General features: G+C 43.3%; 1 protein-coding gene across 5 annotated transcripts in view; it reads right to left on the bottom strand.

The window, feature by feature from the left end:
* The window catches only part of SHISAL2A (shisa like 2A), a 33,948-nt gene extending 13,619 nt beyond the window's left edge, over positions 1-20,329 (bottom strand). Inside the window, exons 1-4 of one of the 5 annotated variants that reach the window (XR_009187207.2) lie at positions 19,859-19,944; positions 17,744-17,822; positions 14,885-14,968; positions 13,938-14,070 (exon numbers count right to left, since the gene is read on the bottom strand). Coding sequence is in view for 4 of the 5 variants with exons in the window: in XM_058303577.2 (XP_058159560.1) it covers positions 6,446-6,495; positions 13,931-14,070; positions 19,859-20,040 (372 nt within the window). In the remaining variant the exon portion in view is untranslated. Of the gene's footprint in view, positions 1-5,107; positions 6,496-13,930; positions 14,071-14,884; positions 14,969-17,743; positions 17,823-19,858 lie in introns of those variants that run through there. The other 4 variants (XM_058303577.2, XM_058303579.2, XM_058303578.1 and 1 more) reach the window with 4 other exon arrangements.
* Between the last annotated feature and the right edge of the window lie 1,506 nt (positions 20,330-21,835).

Below are 21,835 nucleotides of genomic sequence, written 5' to 3' on the forward strand. Positions count from 1 at the left end.
TGCCTTTTTATATTCAGAACATTTCCCCAGTCCTAAACCCTGGAAATCACTGATATATTGTCCATTACTATAAGTTAGTCATTTAAAGTTATGAACATTCAGGTACAGGTTTTTCTGCAGACATACAGTTTTATTTCTCTAGGATAAATATGCAGGAATGCAATTGCTGGTTTGCATTGTAAGTGTATGTTTAACTTCATGTGAAACTTCCAAACTGTTTCCAGAAAACTCCAGAAGTGGGCTGCACTATTTTATATTCCCACTGGCAATATGTAAGAGACTCAATTGTTCCACATTCTTGTCAGCACTTGTTTTTGTCTGTAGTTTTTATTTTAGTATTCTGATAGCTATGTAATAATATCACCTTGTTGTGGCTTTAATTTGTATTACTCCAATGACTAATGATATTGAATTTTTCAAGCGCTTATTTGCCATTTATATATTCTCTTTTGTGTGGTATCTGTTCAAGTCTTTTGCTCATTTTCTAATTAGATTGTTTTTTTAAAGTCAAGTTCTTTATTGTTCTGGATAAAATTTCTTTGTTGGATATGTTCTCTGCACACATTTTCTTCCGTTCTGGCTTGTCTTTTCATCCTCTTAGGATGTTTTGCAGCACAAATTTTTAAAAAATTTTGATGAAGATCATTTTGTCAATTTTCTCATTTGCGGATTGTGTTTTTGTTATCTTATCTAAGAACTCTTTGCCTAATGCCAAATCGCAAAGATTTTCTCCTGTGTTTTCTTCCAAAACTTAAAAAAAAAATAGTTTTATGGTCTACATTTAGATCTATGATTTATTTCAAGTTAATTTTTGTATAAGATGTTAGGTTTAAAGTTTTATCAACCTACAGAAGCCAATTTTTCCAACAAAAGTTATTGAAAAGGACTGTTCTTCTCCATTGAATTGATTTGTATCTTTGTCAAGACCCCATTAGACAAACTTGTGATATGGGCCTATTTCTGGACTCTCTTGTCTAATATATGCCTGTCCCTCTTCTAATACCACATTGTCATGATTACTATAGTTATATTGTATGTCTTAAAATTGATTAGTGTGATTTCCTCCAACTTTTTTTTTTCAACATTGTTTTAGCTATTCTAGCTCCTCTGAATTTCCATATAAATTTTTAAATTTTTGCCTCTATATAAATATACAAAAAAGCTGCTGCAATTTTTATAAGAATTGTGTTATACATATATATTGAAAAATAGAAGAGAACTGGCTACTTTACTATGTTGAATCTTCCAATTCACCAACAAGGTATTTTTCATTTATTTAGGTCCTCTTTGATTTCCCTTATTAGGAAGGAATTTTGGATGATTTCTTTCATTTGCTATTTTCTACTTGTGTTTTGTTAGATTTATATCTAATTCTTTTTCTCTCTTTTTAGAGTAACTATGAATGGTATTGCTTTTAGTTTTGGTTTCCAGTCATTAATTGTAAATACAATTGATGTTTGGCTGTGAATTTATATACTGTGACTTTTCTAAATTCAATTATTAGTTCTAGAGATTGTTTGTTTTGTAGAATCCTTGAGCTCTTTTGTTATTTAAGCTTGCATTTTAAAGCATTCCAGGGAAACGGACTTTGGCCCAGTGGTTAGGGCGTCAGTCTACCATACGGGAGGTCCGCGGTTCAAGCCCCGGGCCTCCTTGACCCGTGTGGAGCTGGCCATGCGCAGCGCTGATGCGCGCAAGGAGTGCCGTGCCTCGCAAAGGGTGTCCCCCGCGTGGGGGAGCCCCACGCGCAAGGAGTGCACCCCTTAAGGAGAGCCGCCCAGCGTGAAAGAAAGTGCAGCCTGCCCAGGAATGGCACCGCCCACACTTCCTGTGCCGCTGACGACAACAGAAGCGGACAAAGAAACAAGACGCAGCAAATAGACACCAAGAACAGACAACCAGGGGAGGGGGGGGAAATTAAATAAATAAATCTTTAAAAAAAATAAAATAAAATAAATAAAAATAAAGCATTCCAAATGGTACAGAGGTTACTTGCCTTTTAATGCAAGAATCCACCCTAGTTGAATTCCATATTTAGCCTTTTTCTGATTACCCTCTAGGATTGGGGGTTCTTTTTATTGTACAACAAGAGTATTTCAGGGAAGCGGACTTGGCTCAACAGATAGAGCGTCCACCTACCACATGGGAAGTACACGGTTCAAACCCCGGGCCTCCTTAACCCGTGTGGAGCTGACCCACGTGCCGTGCTGATGTGCTCCAGGAGTGCCCTGCCACGAAGGGGTATCCCCCACATAGGGGAGCCCCACGTGCAAGGAGCACGCCCCATAAGAAGAACTGCCCAGCGCGAAAAAAGTGCAGCCTGCCCAGGAGTGGCGCTGCACACACAGAGAGCCAAGGCAGGAAGATGATACAACAACAACTAAGGGACACAGATTCCTGGTGCTGCTGACAAGGATACAAGCGGACACAGAAGAACACACAGCAAATGGACACAGAGAACAGACAACTGGGGGTGGGGAAGGGAAGAGAAATAAATAAAAATAAATCTTTAAAAAAAAAAAAGTATTTCAGGTCTCTCTCACTGTAAGAAAGTTCCACCCTTATTGAATCAGTGTCTGCCTCCCTGTAGCTTCTCCTACTGAATCTAACTCCGCTCTCCAGCTCCCCACAAAATGTCTGCTCCTTCTGCCTTGCAGAGATTTGAGGCCCTAGGTTGTGAGACATCAGTCTCCTCTGTTCTAGGCCAAACAACCCCCTGCTCCTCAGCTGATCTTCATAAGACTTGGTTTCTAGACCTGACCTGTTCACCTGCCTATGATTATCTCTTGATTGGTCAAATCCTCAGTAATCTGTGGAGTCTGAGCAGCAGGCAGCTAAGGCTCTGCAGAAACCCTTGGGGTAAAATAATCATTCTGCTACGATGATAATGATGCTAACCCCTCTCAGGACTCAGTTACCACTCTATAACATGGAGTAGTAATGTAGGGCTGGCCTTATTTTTCTAGTTCTTTTCCCTTGAATTCCAAGTTTTAAAGGGTTCTGTCTATGTAATAGGCTGCATTTATTAAGTACTAATTTTTTTCTGCATTTTTTATTAAACAAAGTGTTCTAATCAGCAGGAGAGAGCCCATGCTAGTTATCACCCTAAGCTGATAGCATTGTAGCTCACAGCAAAACAACTTGGTCCCAGTAAAACCTCTGAAATAGTGGAGCTTGCTCAGGACCTTTCTTAAGAATGCCACATTGCTATATTTGGGGCCCTCAGATGATGGAACCCATTGATACTTAAGCCTTGGAAAGGAGGGTCCAATCTTTGAATAAATACTAGTTTCATAAGCCAAGAGACACTGGGAGAGAAGGGACCCTAAAAGCAAATATACCAAGTTCTATTTTGACATAAAGACAGAAGATTCATGTTTCTTAAGTGGCTAAAATGCACTAGACATGGAAGTAGAAGACACAAGTAGGAGAAACCAGAGAAGGAGATAGCCACGTGATGGAGCATACTAGAATGCTGGAGACTTAGGAGAAAGCATGTCCTTGTTGACAGCTTGATTTTGTACTTCCAGTCTCCTAAACTATAAGCCCCTGAATTCCTGTTGTTTAAACCCATTTGTGTGTGGTATTTATTATACCAGCTCTGGAAAACTAAGGAGGTCTGGACTGCCCTTGGAGCCAGAAAGACTGGAACTGGGGTGGTCCACAAGGGGGCAGGGCACAAGCCAAAGCATCCTACAGATTGCTCCTGGTGAGATGAAAAGAGCAGGATTTTGAAGGCAGAAAGATGAGCTGGAAATCCAGCTGCACAATTTATAAGCTGTGGCCCTTTGGGCAAGCCACCTTCCCTCATTGACACTTGGTAAAAGTGTCTGTAAAATGGAAGAAAATAATACCTACTTCACTGAGACAGTATGGGGGCTTGGAGCTATGTACCCCAGAAAAACATGTTGTTGAACTTAATGTATCCCTGTGAGTATGATTCTAATAAATAGGATCTTTTGATGAGTTAAAAGTTAAAGTGTGGCCCAACTGAATCAGGATGGGTCTTAATCCTTTTCTGAAGGCCTTATAAGGAGGGCCCCTGAAAGACAAAGGCAGAGGGAACAACCAGAAGCTGAACGTCAACAGAACCTGGAAGAGAAGAGAAATGCCAGGAGAGGCCACCTTGCACATTGCTATATGACAGAAAAGTCAAGGACCAAAGATTGCTATTAGCCAGCCCCAGAACACAGTCTTCTGGAAGAAAGTACTGCCTTGATGATGCCTTGATATTGGACTTCCTCTAAATTCAAAGCTGTGAGCCAGTAAATTCCCTTTGTTTAAGCCAATCCATTGCATGTTATTTGTTTTAGCTACAAGGAAACTAGATAGGAAGAATAGATGAGAGAGTGCATATAAACTTTCAGTGTCTGGCACATAGTAAGTAGGGACTTCCTTTTCACAGCAACACAGATAAGGAGGTGGAATTGGCTTTACCACTCACTCACTAGATGGCTTTGGGCCTCAGTTTCTTCATCTGTAAAATGGAGGTGGTAATAATATCTATCCTGCCCAGTTATTGTGAAGAGTAAAAAAAAGATGATATATTTAGAGTTAGTTAATTCCCTTTAAACTGCTGCATAGTATTTCATTATTATACAATATCACATTTTATATACCCATTCCTCTACTGATGGACATTTAGTCTGTTTCCAATATAACAGGCAATGCCATGATATACATCTTAAATATCATCTCCAAGAGCAATTATTTCTCTAGAGCCTATTAGAAGTGGAATTAGTGAGTCATAGGGTATACACATTTTTTTAAAAAGATTTTATTTATTTATTTATCTCCCCTTCCCCCACCCCCCGACCCCAGTTGTCTGTTCTCTGTGTCTATTTGCTGCATCTTGTCTGCTTCTGTTGTTGTCAGCGGCATGGGAATCTGTGTTTCTTTTTGTTGCATCATCTTGTGTCAGTTCTCCATGTGTGCAGCACCATTCCTGGGCAGGCTGCACTTCTTTTCGTACTAGGCAGCTCTCCTTACGGAGCGTACTCCTTGTGCGTGGGGCTCCCCTACGCAGGGGACACCCCTGCATGGCAGGGCACTCCTTGCGTGCATCAGCACTGCGCATGGGCCAGCTCCACACGGGTCAAGGAGGCCCGGGGTTTGAACCACGGACCTCCCATGTGGTAGATGGATGCCCTAACCACTGGGCCAAGTCCACCGCCCACATTTTTAGTTTAAATAGATATTCCCAAATTGCTCTACAGAGTGGCTATACCAATTTACAATCTTACCAGCAGTATATGAGAACATCCATTTCCCCCAATCTGCTCATTCTTAATATGATCAATTTTTGCCATGGTTGTTAAAAAAGGTATATCATTGTTAAATTGCATCCCTCTGATTAATAATGAGGTTGAACATCTTTTCATATGTATTGATCATTTGTATTTTTTCTTTTGTGCATTTACTTTCTATCATTTGCTTAAAAGTACACTCACATATTCTGGATATCAATCATGTTTTTCTCTCTATATATAGTATCTGTACTGACTACCACTTGTTTTATAACTTTACATATAGTTTCTTTTTTATTAGAGACAGACAAAATACGTATTTAATGTAGGCAAATTTGTCAATTTTTCCTTTATTTTTTATATTAGGCTTTTTATTTTCAGATAATTATAGACTCACATGCAGTTACAAGACATAATACACAGAAGGAGGATTGTAGGAAAATAGCAGAGTAGGAAGCTCCAGGAATCAGTCCCTCCACCAAAACTATTGAACTGGCAGGAATTGTCTGAGTCAACTAGTTTGAAATCCTAGAATCAAGTGGAACACTGTACAGCATTCAGAGAAGAGCTGGAGAAAGAGGCTGGCAAACTGTGGTAAATATTGGTTAATTTCATCTGCTCTACGGTGTCTACCATCCCAAGCCCCAGCCACATGCCAGGCAGCAGCAGCGATGTAGCTTGCCGGTGCCAGGGTGGGCTCTAAGGACCTAGTCCTTCAAAATCCAGGGGGTGGGGCAGAGGTGGTCTGATCACTAATCACTGCTTTTAATTAGATACTTCAGATTGCTGGGGGTCCACCTCTAAAGGCAGCCATTGCTCCAAACCCCTGAGGCAAAAGTAGCAGAAGAGTCCTAAAGAAGCATGGCCTATTTTTTTTTTCTTTCTTTTTTTCCTTTCCATTCCCTGATTGGAAGCAAGAATCATTTGCAAGAGTCACAAATTAATGGCATCAGCCCTCGACAATAAAGACAACAGTAGGGTGTTGGGTCCCCGCCCCTTGGTGGGTAGGGACTCCGAGATAAAAGGCATGGCAAAGGACAGAGTTGAGGGTTATTGATGTTGGGGTTTTGATGTTGGAGTTTGATGCTGAAGTCTTAAGCTGGAGCCCCAGGAAGAAAGCACACAGAAGAAAGAGAAGCAAATCCCAGGAAGAGAGGACTTGAGCCAGGAGAAGAACACAGAGGAATAGAGATGGCTCCTTAGACATGGCAGAAATCCCAGGGAGAGAGACAGCCATTCACCTGATAGTCTACAGGATATACAGATGGTAAATAAGTACATGAAAAGATACACAACACCATTAGCTTTAAGGGAAATGAAAATAAAAAATTATCAATTACTAGAATAATTTTTTAAAAAATCATAATTGTACAACACAGTGAACACTATGGTAAACAACGGAGTATAGTTAATAGTACAATTATAAGGGCTTTCATGAATTGCAACAAATGTACCATATTAATACAAGGCATTAATAATAGGGTGGTGGTATATGGGAACTCTGTATTACATGCATGATTTTTCTGTAAACCTACACTGTTTCTAATAAAATAAATGTAAATTAAAAAAAAAACTATACATCTATTATGATAACTAAAATTAAAAATAGGGACAACACTAAATGCTGGTGAAAATGCAGAGAAACTGGGTCACTTATTGTAGCAGTTTGATATAGTTATGAATTCCAAAAATAGATACTGGATTATGTTTGTAAACTGGTCTGTACCTGAGCATGATTAAGTTATGATTAGGGCTTTGATTGGGCCATGTTATTAGGGTCACCAAGGAGCCTATTTGTCTTATTGCATTGGTAAGAAATTCCACCAGTATATTAAATAACAGGGGTGAGAGCAGAAAACCTTGACTTTTTTTCAATCTTAGGGGGAAAGCATTTAGTCTTTCACCATTAAGTATAATATTAGCTGTAGGTTTTTTGGAGATGTTTTTTTATCAAGTTGGAGAAATTCTCCTCTATTTCCATTTTTTTCTGAGAATTTTTATTATGAATGGGTGTTGCATTTTGTCAATGATGTTTTCTTCACCTATCGATATCTGTATGATTTTAATTCTTTTAAATTTATTGAGGCTTTTTTTATGGTCCAGGATATGACCTATCTTGGTATGTAATCAATAGGCACTTGAGAAGAATGTGTATTCTTCTGGTGTTGAATGGAGTGTTCTATAAATGTCAATTTGATTTTATTGGCTGATAGTATTAAGTTCTTTTTATGTCCTCATTGATCTTCTGTCTAGTTGTTCTATTAACTGTTGAGAGAGGGTTGTTGAAGTTCCCAAGTATAACTCTGGGTTTGTCTATTTCTCATTTGAGTTCTGTCAGTTTTGCTTCACATATTGTGCAGCTCTGCTGTGTGGTGCATACAAATTTAGAATTGCTCTTTTGGGGGTGGACTGACACTTTCATTATTGCATAATGTCCTTTGCTGTCTCTGGTAATTTTCTTTACTCTGTCATGGACTTCACCTGATATTAATATATATACTCCTGTTTTCTTTTGACTAATGTTTGTACAATAAATCTTTTTCCACCCTTATACTTTCAACATGCCAATATTGTTATATTTTATGTGAATTTCTTGAGACAGCATAGGTTGGGTCATGTTTTCTCAATCCATTCTGGCAGTATGAATCTTTAAATAGTTGTATTTAGATCATTTACATTTACTGTAATTATTGCTATGTTAGGACTTACACTTGCCATTTAAATTTTTGTTTTCTGTTTATATTCTCTATTTTTCATTTCTCTCTTTTTTTTCCCTGTCTCTCTGAGGGTTACTTGAGCATTTTTTAAAAGAATTTCTGATTTATCTAGTGTTTTTAAGTGTATTGTGTAACTTCAAGTGGTTGCTTAGCTATTACATTATATATACATAACTTACCACAATCCATTAGTTTTGACATTTTGCCAGTTTGAGTGAAGTGTAGAAAACTTACTTCTGATTACCCTCCCAGGCTTATATCATTGGCTTAAATATTTCCTCTACATATATTTAGAACACCATACAGTGTTATAATTTTTGCTTAAGTGCTCAAAAATTATTTAGAAAACTCAAAAGGAGAAGTATATGTATTGTATCTGTCTATATTTTTCTTTCTGTTGTTCTTTCTGTCTTCTGATATCTCAGAATTCCTTCTTTTAATGTTTCCCTTCTGTTTAGAGAAATTCCTTTAGCTGTTCTTTTACAATAGACCTTTTGGAAACATATTCTCTTCATTTGAGAGTATTTTGATTTCTCTTTCATTCCCAAAGAATATTTTTGCTAAATAGAGAATTCTGAGTTGACAGTTCTTTCTTTTCATGTTTGAAAAATATTGTGTCACTTCCTTCTGGCCTTCATGGTTTCTGATGAGAAATCTATTGTGATTAGAATTGTTTTACCCTTATTAGTAAGGTGTTGTTTCTATCCTACTATTTTTGAAGTTTTTCATTTGTCTTTAGTTTTCAAAAGTTTAACTATGATATACCTTGGTGTTTATTTCTTTGAGTTTACCCTGTTTCACTCATCCTCTTGAATCTGTAGGTTTACATATTTTGCCAAATTTGGAAAGTTTTCAGAGTCAGTGTTTCTTTGTACTTTTTCAACCCTGCCCCCTTTTCTCTCTCCTTCTGGGACTCCAGTGACACAAATATTAGTTCTTTTGTTACAGTCCACAGGTCCCTGAGGCTATGTTCATTGTTTTCCACTCTATTTTCTTTCTGTTATCCAGACTAGATAAATTTCTATTGTTCTATCTTCCAGTTCATTGATTCTTTCCTGTCCTTCCATTCTGATGTTGAGCCCAACCCATTAATTCTTTCAGTTATTGTATTTTCCAGTTCTAAACTTTACATTTTGTTCTTTATGTTTTCTATTTCTTTGCTGAGATTTTCTAGTTTCAAGCATGTCTGTAGTGCTTGTGGAAGCATTTTTATGATGGCTGCTTTAAAGTCTTTGTCAGACAATTCTAATATCCTCTCATCTTGTGTTGGCTACTATTGATTGTCTTTTCTATTAAAATTTTGGTTTCCCTGGTTTTTGGTGTAACAAGTGATTTTCTATCAGACCTTGGATATCTTGAATCTTATATGACTCTGGATCTTATTTAAACCTTATGTTCAAGGCTTCTTCTGACTCAGCTCTGGTAGAAGAATTGAGTGAGGGGTGCTGCCTCTTTACTGCCAAGTGGAAGAAAAGTTCAGGGCTCCTCTTGGTCTCTGTTGACATCCATTGTGGGGAGGACTCACAGTTACTACTGGAGGGGATCAGGAATTCTGGCTCCCTTCTGGCTTCTGCTGATACTTCTTTGGCTAAGAGGCACAGGAGTGCCTTGTTATTGATCCCCACATGCTCTTCACTTAGACAAGAGGGGAGGATGGCTCCATTACTACTGGGCAAGGACAAAAGTCCAAGTGCCCTACTCTTACACCACCTCAGCAAGGGGACGGGGGGTATTTGGGATGTCTCACTGTAGCCTAGGAAGGGTGGTAATCTAGACTCCCCATTTGGCCTCTGAAAGCATGGGTAGAAGTGAAGCCACAGTTCTTTCTGTTGTGTTTGGCAGGAGTATGGCAGTTATCATGTAAAAGTTTTCATTCTTGTTAGTCTGGCCCATTCTTGGCTCTTTGGTTAGAGTGAAGAGGCTTTTGTTGGGCTTTGTTCATCCACACCCATTGGCATTTCTGAATTGTTCACTTCAAGTATGGGATATATGAGACAAAAAGAAAACCCCCCTCCTGTCATTCCTTGGGCCTCAAGTTTCAATCCAGTCTGCTTCCCCTCTCTACCTTTTATAGTCTTCATATATTTGTTTTACATACAATGTCTAGGGCTTTTAGTTGTACTTCATGGGTGGAAACACATCTATTCCCTCTTCCTGGAAGCAAAAGTTTTTTTGTTTTTTTTTTTTCGTTTTTTTTTTATTGACTTTGTAATAATATTACATTAAAAATATATATGTGAGGTCCCATTCAACCCCCCCCCCCCCCAACAACACTCGTTCCCATCATCATGACACATCCATTGGATTTGGTAAGTACATCTTTGGGCACCTCTGCACCTCATAGACAATGGTTCACATCATGGCCCATACTCTCCTCCATTCCATCCAGTGGGCCCTGTGAGGATTTACAATGTCCGGTGATTACCTCTGAAGCACCATCCAGGGCAGCTCCATGTCCCAAAGACGCCTCCACCTCTCATCTCTTCCTGCCTTTCCCCATACCCATCGTCCACCATGTCCACTTTTCCCAATCCAATGCCACCTCTTCTATGTGGACATTGGATTGGTTGTGTCCATTGCACCTCTATGTCAAGAGGAGGCTCAGATTCCACATGGATGCTGGATGCAATCCTCCCATTTTCAGTTGTAATCACTCTAGGCTCCATGGTGTGGTGGTTGTCCTTCTTCAACTCCATCTTAGCTGAGTGTGGTAAGTCCAATAGATCAGATTGTAGGTGCTGGAGTCTCTTGAGGCTCAGGACCTGGCTATCACATTGTCAGTCCAGAGATTCAAATCCCCTAAATATATCTTAAACCCCAACATTAACTGCACCTCCAGCACATTAGCATGAAAGTCTTATGAAGGGAGATCCCATCTGAGTCCAGATTCATCACACATAAACACCAGTTCCAAAGAGGGGCCATCTGCCCTGGTAGTTAACCCCATCGGCCATGACCATAACTCCCATGGGTCTCTTTAGCCCTCAAAGGAACCAATATCTGGGGGTTGTATCTGAAGCAAAAGTTTTTTATGTTTTACTTTAATTTTTGAATCTTCATAAATAATTTCTTCCTTATGCTGAAGTCATAAAAAACATTCATATTTCTTTCTAATAATTTATATATGTGCTTCTGTATGTGATTTTTAAAATTTTTTACATTTATCTTTTTAACCTTTCTGGATTTTATTTTTGTGTATGGTATGAGAAAAGATATCCAATTTTATATTTTTCTATATGGATACCAATTGTTCCAACACGATTTATTGATAGTCTGTCCCTTTCCTACTGATATGAAATACTACCATTATCATTAATTAAATTTCTTTATTTATTTTTAAAGATTTATTTATTTATTTAACTCTCCCCCTCCCCCAGTTGTCTGTTCTCTGTATCTATTTGCTGCGTCGTTTCTTTGTCCGCTTCAGCAGCACCGGAAGTGTGGGCGGCGCCATTCCTGGGCAGGCTGCCCTTTCTTTCGCGCTGGGCGGCTCTCCTTATGGGGCGCACTCCTTGCGCGTGGGGCTCCCCTACGCAGGGGACACCCCTGCGTGGCAGGGTACTCCTTGCGCGCATCAGCACTGCGCATGGGCCAGCTCCACACGGGTCAAGGAGGCCTGGGGTTTGAACCGCGGACCTCCCATGTGGTAGACGGACGCCCTAACCACTGGGCCAAGTCCGTTTTCCCAAATTTTTTTATTTTAATTAGTGTCTTTCTGGAGTCTCTCTATTTTAGGATTTCACAACTCTGGTACTACTAATATTTAGAGCCAGATAATTCTTTGTTGTGAGAGGTTCTCTTAAATATTGTAGGATGTTTAGCAGGATCCTCAGCCTCTATCCACTAGATAGCAGTAACACCCCTTCTTGCAGTTGTGACAACCAAAAATATTTCCAGATGTTGCTAAATGTCCCTAGGGAGCAAATTTGCACCTAGTTGAGAACACAGCATGGCCCAATTCTATCTTTCAATTTCTGTGTCAATATCACTCTAATAAATTCTTAATTTTTAAATAAAAATCCTGTTATCTGATGGAGCAAGTCTGTCTGCTTTCTTTTTCAAAATTGTTTTATCACTCTTATACCTTTACTCTTCTAGAGTAATTTTGGAGTTAACTTGACTAATTACATAACACATTTTGTTGAGATTTTATTTATAGATTAATTTGGGAAAAACTGATGTCTCTAAGATATTGAGCCTTCCCATCCATGCACATGCCATATCTCACTATGCAGTCAGAGTCTTTTTACATATTTCAGTAACCTTTATGGTTTTTCTTTCTAAAAGTTGAAGCCTGGGCTATTTCTCGTCTCTCAGGCTGAATCTATGCTCAGGCTTTTTTCCTGTTTCTCTAACCACTGTGCCCAGGTCTTCGTGACTCCAAGGGGAGCAGGCAGAATCCTTCTATCCTCAAAAGCCATTCCTCCTGCTTTCGCTGCTCAGCCACAGCAGTCACCAGAATCTGAGAAAGGTTCTTGTATTGTTGCTTTTTGCATTCTTATTACTAAGTTACAAAATTCCTCTTACAAATGATAGCATTCTGTCCTCTCTTCCTCTGAGGCTTAGTGACCACCCTGCCTCTTTTACCTCTCAGATGGTTGCCACCCTTGCTCCTTATGCTTAGCTGAAAGTACCCCATCTTGCTGATCTTATTACCTGTGGGATTCCAGTGCGATTGACACTGTCACTGCATAGTCTCACTCATGCCTGCCCATGCACCTTTACCCATTATTTGCTTTCTTCCAGAATGCAACCTTCTTTACCCTTGTCTTTGACAAATTTGTGTGCTTAATTAGATACTTACACAGATCCAGTGTAGTGGGCATAGGAAAGGGCATGACTCAAGGCAGGAAGAGAGGGACTGAGTTCCATCCCTGCCTTTTACTAGCTGTGACACCTTAAGCAAGTCATCTAACCTCTCTCAGCCTTGATTTTCTTGTCTGTAAAATGGATATAATAATACCCATTTTGAGTCCGGTCTACCAAACTATACTGAAAATCTTTTGCCAATAAGGACTTGTATCTTTCACAGTGTCTTACAGGAGGTTATAAAATGTTAAGTATGCAATAAAGACCTCTGACAAAACAATCTGCAGTTTTTGGGGTCCATAGAAGCTCTTGCTAGCCTATGCTAATAAGGGAATGGGTACTTACTGCAAAACATCAGGTTATCAAAAAATATCTCTATTTAGTTTCTAAATTGATTGTGAGTTTGGGGAGCAGCAGATTTTTCTTATTAATTCTATTTTGTTTGGGATAATATTAAAATAAGTTTGTATTCCCTAAGTACTCACTAGGTTAGGATTAAAACATTATCTTGGGGGAAACGGACTTTGGCCCAGTGGTTAGGGCGTCCGTCTACCACATGGGAGGCCCGCGGTTCAAGCCCCGGGCCTCCTTGACCCGTGTGGAGCTGGCCATGCGCAGTGCTGATGCGCGCAAGGAGTGCCGTGCCACGCAAGGGTGTCCCCTGCGTGGGGGAGTCCCACGCCCAAGGAGTGCGCCCGTGAGGAAAGCCGCCCAGCGTGAAAAGAAAGTGCAGCCTGCCCAGGAATGGCGCCGCCCACACTTCCCGTGCCGCTGACGACAACAGAAGCGGACAAAAGCAACAAGACGCAGCAAATAGACACCAAGAACAGACAACCAGGGGAGGGGGGGGAATTAAATAAATAAATAAATCTTTAAAAAAAAAAAACAAAAAAAACATTATCTTGGAAGAGCTAAAACATGGATCAATCTTTGTGTGACAAATGGAGTGCTAATTACATCAAAGTACTGCAACAAACACTGAACACATGAGTTTGGCATGGATATGTTCAGATAGTGAATGTCTGAGAAAAGTGCTGCTGCTTCTGAATATTCTAGGAACATCTGTCAGGTAAGATACAATTTTTCAATATCTCCCTATTGTAAAAGGGCTAGCCTGCCGAAAACACCAAGGACATCAGGTAGTGGCCTCTTTCTTACCTGTAGCCTGTAAGCTTAAGCCTGGGTCCAACTTTGTGTTGGGCTTGGAGCTGATGAACAGATAACAAAGTACAAAGGCAGTGACAATGAAGGCCAGGAGGACCACTGCTGCTATGGACAGCCCCACGAGAGCGCCGATACTGGGGAGAGACAGACCATACAGGAGCCGAGGGTCAGGAAAGGACTTGGCAGGCTGTGTGATATAGTAGAAGTGTTGTAGGTGTTGCAGGAGAAGCTAGCTTCAGCTTTTGTTCTGTCCCTGCCTGTCTTAAACAGGCTTTCCGTGCCTAAGCAGGGGAAGAACATCAGCTAGCTGCCAGCTACTCACCCATACATTACATGACATCACTCCATTTCCACCACGTAGCCAGGACTGTATGTGTGGTTCCTTTCTTCTCCCCTCCTTCTCTCTTTTCTTCAACTTGCTCCCACCCCAGCGAGCTGGAAATTACCTTAAAGGCCCCCCAACAGTGCTGGTTTTTAAAATCAAGACATACAGTTTTCAGTAAAAACCAGTTGTCTTCAAGCCTTGCAGTAATCTCTGCCCAACCTCCCCTGCATCACCAGGCCCTATGAACCCCATGTCTGAAATACCTATTCTCACTGCTGGTCTCTCACCCTCTGACCGCACTTTCTCTGCCCAAGTCAGGCCTTGGCCACTCAGGCTCTAGACAACTGCCTCCCGGCTCACTTGGAGGCCCTCTGTCTTCTTTCCGGTTTCACATGGCCCATCTCCTCATCTTCCCATGTCCGAATCTTACTTATCCTTGGAGGCCCATCTCAAATGTTCCCTCTTCAATAATACTTTCCTTGATCATCCTTCTCTCCCCTCCCTTTGCCCCATGCCAGACAAGTGCACCCAGGACACTCTACTCAGGGCCTTTAGCACTTCCCACTTGGTGAGGTGGTCCAATATGGTAGGGAAAAAGCAAAGGGCTTGGGAAGCAGACCTACCTGGGTTGGGACCCAGCTCTGTAACTAACTCACTGTGAGATCTTGATGAAGTTATTTAACCTCTTTGAGCCTCAGTTTCCTCATCTGAAGAAAAATGAGAATGATCAGAACATAGTGATTCACAGGTGGTTGTGAGGATAAATGACATATGTAATATGCTTGACACATAGTAGGTGTTCAACATATTCCTTACTTGTTCCTTCAAGGCAGAGTTAGACCATGTTTAATCAGCTTTTTCTCCTCTTATACAGGGTCTGACACATAGTAGGCAATTAGTAAATACTATCAAATACCTATTATGTGTCAGGCACTGTGGGATTCTCTCCCAATAGAGAGAGATAGACACCAGGCTTTATTTATGTACCCTCCCTGCCCACTACCCATTCCCCAGCTTTTCTGCCCTCCTCCCCCATGCTTCAGCCTCAGATTCCTGCCCTTGCCACTTCTGTAGGATTTCACTCTCGGCTAGATGACGTCTAATTTACACTAGAGTCTGCATTCTCATGGGACTAAACAAATTATGGTACACCTCTGCAATGGAATAGTATAGAGCCTTTAAAAACATGTTTTCAAATATTTATCATGGATAAATTCTTATGACATAATGTTAAGCAAAAAGAGCAAGAGGCACTAATGAATATGTAACACAACCCCAACTTAAATAAACATAAATATATACATAGATGTGTGTGTGTGTAAGATTGGAAGGAAATATACCAGAATGCTAATAGTCTCTGGGTGAAGCACAGGATATGGCTACCCTGTCCATGTCCCCTTGGGTCTTCTCCTTGTGGAATATTCTACCCAGCGGTTCAACTGCCAGCGCCTGCGCATCTGTGCCTGAAGGCTTTCTTAAGGCCAAAGTGGCTCTGCCTGCACACTGGACAGGTCAGAAGTACAGGAAAACGAATGCCTCCCTCTCCCCAGCAACCCACAAGAATGAAGGACAGAGTTGGTATGTAAATACCCCAGCTTCCTGTCCTCAGATGGAAAAACTCTGAGGTGCATCTTCCACACTGGCTGGCAGAGTGCAGCAGGTTTAGGCTCCAGTCACCCTTGGTGGTGACTTGCTTGGTCACACACCCTTCGTTGCCCTTCCCTTCCATGTGTTACTTTTCTACGCCCTACCAGTGTTTTCTGGGATCACCTTTCAAATAAACTACCTGCCCTCCCCTTCAAACCTCACAGTTTTCTTCTGGGGAACCCAAACAAAGCCAATGGATTACCCAGATTTCTTTTCCTTTTCATTTGTCCCATCCTTTCCCCATATTCCACGTTGAGCATATGGACTTTTTAGTTATTTTAAGTATGTTAATTAATTGAATTAAGCATTGTTTTCTTTCAAGATATACTTATTGTTTCTAGGGCTGTTATCTGGGAGGCCTGTGCTCAGCTTGCGACACCAGCCTTTCAGAGGGCTATCTGTGGGCACCTGGATAGGAAGGGGTGTTAAAATGAGGTCCTTTGGGGAGTGGGCAGGAGAGCTGGAGGGTATGACACAGACTGGAGGACAGTTGGTGGACACTGTCTCTATCCACTGTCTCTGCTGGTCCGTCTTGGGACAGAGGAACAGGCCTCCAAGGACAGAGCTGGAAACAACAGTGGAGGCTCCAAGGGGGGCAAGTCTGTCTTAGTGTATAAGAGGAAATTCAAATGATCAGAGTTGTCCCATGCACTGCCTTAAGGGGTGGTGAGTTCCCTGGGGAGATTTGTGCAGAACACCTGGATGAGTTCACCTTTCAAGGAAGTTAGATTCCTGCCTTGGGTGGGAGATTGAACTGAAGAGCCTCCAGCCTTCTATGATTTCAAAGACCTGTGACTTTGAAAGATAGAAAACCTACTATGACCCCTAAGAAAGAATCAGAAAGGTAGCCTAACAAGGGCTTTGGAGTCAGGAAGTTCTAAATTCAAATCCAGGTTCTGCCACATAGAAGCTGAAAAATCACTTTACCTATGAACTTTATTTTCTTCATTTGTAGAGGTTCCTCTCTCACTAGCTGTTCATAGAGATTTAATGAGATAATGTATATACAATGCTTGACCACCAACTGTCCCTTTCGCAAGGCTGCTACCTTATGGCTCATATCCTGGTAAAAAATAAAAAACAGAACTGGACAAGATGATGTGATAGCGCCAGCTGCTTCTCCACGGGGAGTCTTCACTTTCTGAGACTTGCTTTTAAAGACAGCAATTCCCTTTGAGCACACACTCTCTCCAAGGAAACAGAGCTTAGCCGGATATTTTTATTTTTTTAAGGACAGGTTTTCATGAAAAGGGCAAATAGAGTCTAGAGTAAAACAAAGCCTCCATGTTTCAAGAGTGGAGCTCTGTCAGAAAAATACCAGAATTGTTTCAGGGTTTGGAGAACACAGACTACCCAGATGTCCCAAAGGCCCTCAGTTCCCCTTTGCAATTGTCTGAAATGTTTATGGACTATGTTATATCTGTGCCAGGAAAAGTCAGTCCTGTATGCTGGGACCTTCCAGCTGCCCTTTGGGTCGTATAATAGGAGCTCATTGACTAGGGATGTCACCTTAGAGGTCATCCCATCCAACATTCTACCCCATTGTCTGAACCACTAAAGCACTCCACAGCTCTAGAGGGTTTCCAGGCAACAGAAGGGACCAGAAAAGATATAACTCTATGTAGAAAAGGGGGTGGTGGAAGAGGGATGGGTCCTGGCTGGGTGCTGTGGGGGGTTATTCATCTCCATATCTCCAAAGGCCAGCACAGTGCCCAGAACAGAGTAGAGAGTCAGTGAGAGTTTTTCAAACAGTCTGAGTAGAACAGGTTATAAAAGAACCAGCTTAGATTTAGATAGTCATAGAATGGACAAGCCCAGGCTTGGTTCAGACAAACCTGAGTTCTCATCCCAGCTCTGCCACTTCTCACTGGGGGACTTCCAGAGGGTAATGTAACCTCTCTCAAGTTTTCTTATCTAAAATGGAGAGAAGATATGCCAGGATTGTGAATTTGTGGAAGCATCTAGCACTTAAATGGTTTTAGGTGATGTTTCTTGAATCTCAGTCTGCTATGACATTGCTGGAAGATCTTGGACAAATCATTTTCATTCTCTGAGCTTCATTTCCCTCACCTATGAACCTCATTTTTATTGATCACCTACTATATACACTAGTCACTTTGACATGCATTATTTCACCTAATCCTCACAACAATTCCATGAGACAGGTATTACTAACACCACTTGAAAGGTGAGAAAAGAGACTCAGAGATTAAATATCTTGCCCAAATCCATACCACTCATGACAGAGCCAAGATGTGGACCAGTTCTGACCAGCCCCAAAGCTCCACACTGCTTCTGTACCTCAAAGGGAGGTCAGCACCATCATATTTCAGCACCTAGCTCAGTACTAAGTACCTAGTGGATCTTCAACAAATACTCCATTGTTTGTTGGTGCATAGCCTAGTTCTCTAAATAAACTGTGAGCCTTCCAGGAGCAGGAAATAATTGATTTCGGTGCCTCCAGGGCCCAATGCAGTGCCTGGCACAAAGCAAAGACTATAATGAATGAATGAATATATGGCTGAACAGAACAAAAATTAATATAGTTCCCTGGGTTACAGATAACAGCTTGATTTTACAGGGTCTGAAAACTTGCCATCTAAAAATCCTTTAGAATTATAGATTGAACAGTCTAGGAAAAGCAATATATCTGTAACTGTCATGGGTACATGCCAAGTTGATTTCATCTCCGTTAACACTTTTGATCCTTGCCACAGAAATCAGGGCAGCAGTTGGTCATCCTCCCCATTTGCAAGAGGAAAAAACAGAGACTCAGGGAGGGTTTAGTGGCATATAATACCATCCTTTCCCACCCAGAGAGCATGAGGCCTCTACTCACATACCTCCAGGGACATGAAGCTCACTCCCTACTGAGATGGACCACTCCATTTTTGTTGATGCCTATTTCCCAAAGCAGGCTCAGAATCAGGTCCTGTTCTCTGGGCAAGGCCTTGGAGACTCAGAGGGATTGAGACGTCCTGCCTTCTCAGCCCCACTCTAGGTTCCAAGAATTTTAAGACTGGCCTAGCCAACCCCTTCCTGGAACAAGCGGGGAAACTGAGTTCCTGTCAGTGGGGATTCACCCAAACTGCACTTCCATCACTACTGTTTAGTCTGAGCTGGTTCCAGCTCCGGCATTATGTCATTGATTCATGATGAACTTGGAGTCAGCTCTGATGCCTGGGTTTTCTGCCTTAGCTTAGAAGTGGGAGATATCCCCAGCAATTATCACAGGGCCTAGCACATTGGTAAGTGCTCATTAAAGGGTGCCTGAATGTATGACTAAATATGAGGGAGAAGTCAAAGGATGAGCCTGGGCTGAGGCTGGGGTTGGGCAGGGATGTAGCTGTGGGTGAGAGTTAGGGCTTGGTGCTGAGGTTTGAATGTAGGGCTGGATAACTGGAGTCAGGATATGGGACGAGAACTGACATGGGGGTGCAGGGAGGGCTGAGAAGGGAGGGCTGGCGATAGAGTAAGGGCTAAGGTCAGTATTGGGGGGTGGATAAGGGCAGGGGTGAGGTTGGTGTTGATATTAGGACAGGGAACCTTGGTGGGCACTTGGATAATGGTTGGAGCAGGGCTTGGGTTGCTTGTGAAACTGGGAAGTTGAGAGTCTGCTGATAGGGTGAAGGGTTGGCATGGGAGGGGTTGGATGTGGGTTGGGTGGAGGGTGGTCGTTTGGAGTGGGAATGGAGTGAGGGTTTTGGGGAGGAGCTGGGGTGAGTTTCAGGTATGGATTTGGATAAGGAGCGGGCTCAGAATGTGAAAATGGAGCTGAGATGGGTGAGGGGGTTGGGTTGGTGAGAGGGTGAGAGCAGGGGTCAGTAGTGGCTGCAAGAGGGTAAGTGCGCGGACGAGGGTGGAAGGTTTATCATGGGCTGTGCTCAGGCTGGGGTGAGGCGGCTGGGACTGGAGGTCAGGGAAGGTGGGGTTACGGCCAGGGCCGGTACCTGAGCCACCACACGTAGCTGTGCTCGTAGGGGAAGAAGCTGTGCGGGTCGTCGCAGCAGTACTTGTGATCGCGGAAGCCGCAGCAGAAGACCGCGGCCGCCTCGCCCCCGGGCGGCGGGCAGCTGAAGCCGCGCACCTCCTCGCGCTCGGCGCTCACGTAGCTGGTGCAGGCGCCGCGCATCGCGCCCCGCTCCGGGCCGGCAGCCGCCGCCACCTCGGGCCGCCGGACGGCCCTCGAGAGCAGGGCACGGGCAAGCGTAGAGGGAGGGCGGGGAGGGCGAGACAGCTGAGCCCAAGGGACAGAGAGCTAGAAACAGAGAGGCAGAGATAAGCCGCGAGACAGAGAACGAGATGAAGACAGGCAGAGACAGAAAGCACAGCGAGAGGGGCGGAGCCGGCCGAGACGCAGAGCCCGGAGAGGGGCGAGCAGGCACGCGGGCAGGGCGCCGCGGAGGGGCGGTGCGCGGGGAAGAGCGCGGCGGGGAGGAGGGCCGCGAAGCCGCGCAGGGGAGGGGAGGGGCGGGGAGGCGGCGAGGCGGGCGGGAGCCGGAGCCCGCGCGCGCAGGGGCGCGGGGGAGAGGGTGACCCGCGGAGCCGAGAGCAGGGGCACGCCCCCCCCCACTCCCGCCAACCGGGCGCCCGTCTCTGCCCACTCTGTCTCCACCCGACCCAATTTTTGCCTTCCAAGTTTATGCACGAGGGCGCTGGGGCTCAGGGAAACCACCCAGGTCTAAGGAAGCAGGGCAGGAATTCGCAGCCACGTGCGTCGAGCGCCTGGCCCCTGCTCGACACTGTGCTGGCAGCTGGAAATCGCTGGGGAGTTCCAACGGGTGCGGGAGCCACACAAGCTCGTAGCGACCAGGCTGCCACCACACAGTAGGGTCAGAAGGGGGCTGCATAACACTCTGCCTCACACAACCGTCACAACAGCCCAGAGGAGGAGGGATTTTCAAATTCCTCCGAGGGCCAGAGAGAGTTCATTTCTCCAGCCCCTCGGCCCACATGTGGAATTTCAACCTTTCCGTTTAGTTCTGAAGCGCTTGCCTTTCTCCTACCCACACTGTGCCTCTTTTCCAGAGGACTTCTTAAATGACCTCATCCTCTGGCCTTCTTGCCTGTGTCTTCCCTTCCCTGAGCAGCTAGCTCAGGCACTGGCACGCTGGCATATTCACCCTCCCCCCGCTGGCCGGGGGCCCGGAGGCCAGCGTGGGCAGAGGTGTGGACCCCCCAGGGAGCAAAGCCAGCGCACCCCTCCATTCTCAGAAGTTATTTCCACATTACAAGGGCAGTGTTCTCATTAAGATCAGTCTGGAACTGTATGAAGTCCTTAAGAGATTACCTGTATGTCCTCTCAGGGTACATTGGGGAATCTGAGGCCCTGAGAGGGGTGTGGCTTGGCCCAATCACAGTGAGTCTGGATAGGGACACCATTCAGCCAATCAGAGTGTTGGGGCTGAAAACGACTTGTGGGTCGTATAATCAGCTATCGAGTCAGAACCAATATTTTTTTAAAAAATTAAATGGAATAAGAAAAGTTATGTATTCCTTCATAGAATGTTCGTTTCTTTTACATATGTGTGTATGTAGTATGTACCATATGATGGTATAAAATGCATTTCTTAGTTTGGGTCAAATCAAAAAGGTTTGAAATCCACTGAATGTGACACTTCCCGTTGTACAGATGGAGAAAAAGTTTAGCTCAAGATCACAAATTTTTTAGCTGTCTGCATTTTCCACAGCAGTGAGTAGAGTAGGAAATACTGTGAATATAGGCCCATCCCTAATTTCTCCACCTCTTGCTTTGGAGTATGAGGGATGGATCATAGGCATCAGATGATCTGGGTGTAAGCCCCAGCCCTGGCCCTTCCTGACTCTTCCTGTTTGCTTCATGTTCCTTGTCTTCTTCAGGGTGTTGATGTGCCACAGACACAGCACTATGCCTTGACCTGGGCTGTGGCCCCTGAGAGGGGTCAGAC

Source organism: Dasypus novemcinctus, chromosome 9 (assembly GCF_030445035.2).
Source record: "Dasypus novemcinctus isolate mDasNov1 chromosome 9, mDasNov1.1.hap2, whole genome shotgun sequence".
NCBI lineage: Eukaryota > Metazoa > Chordata > Mammalia > Cingulata > Dasypodidae > Dasypus > Dasypus novemcinctus.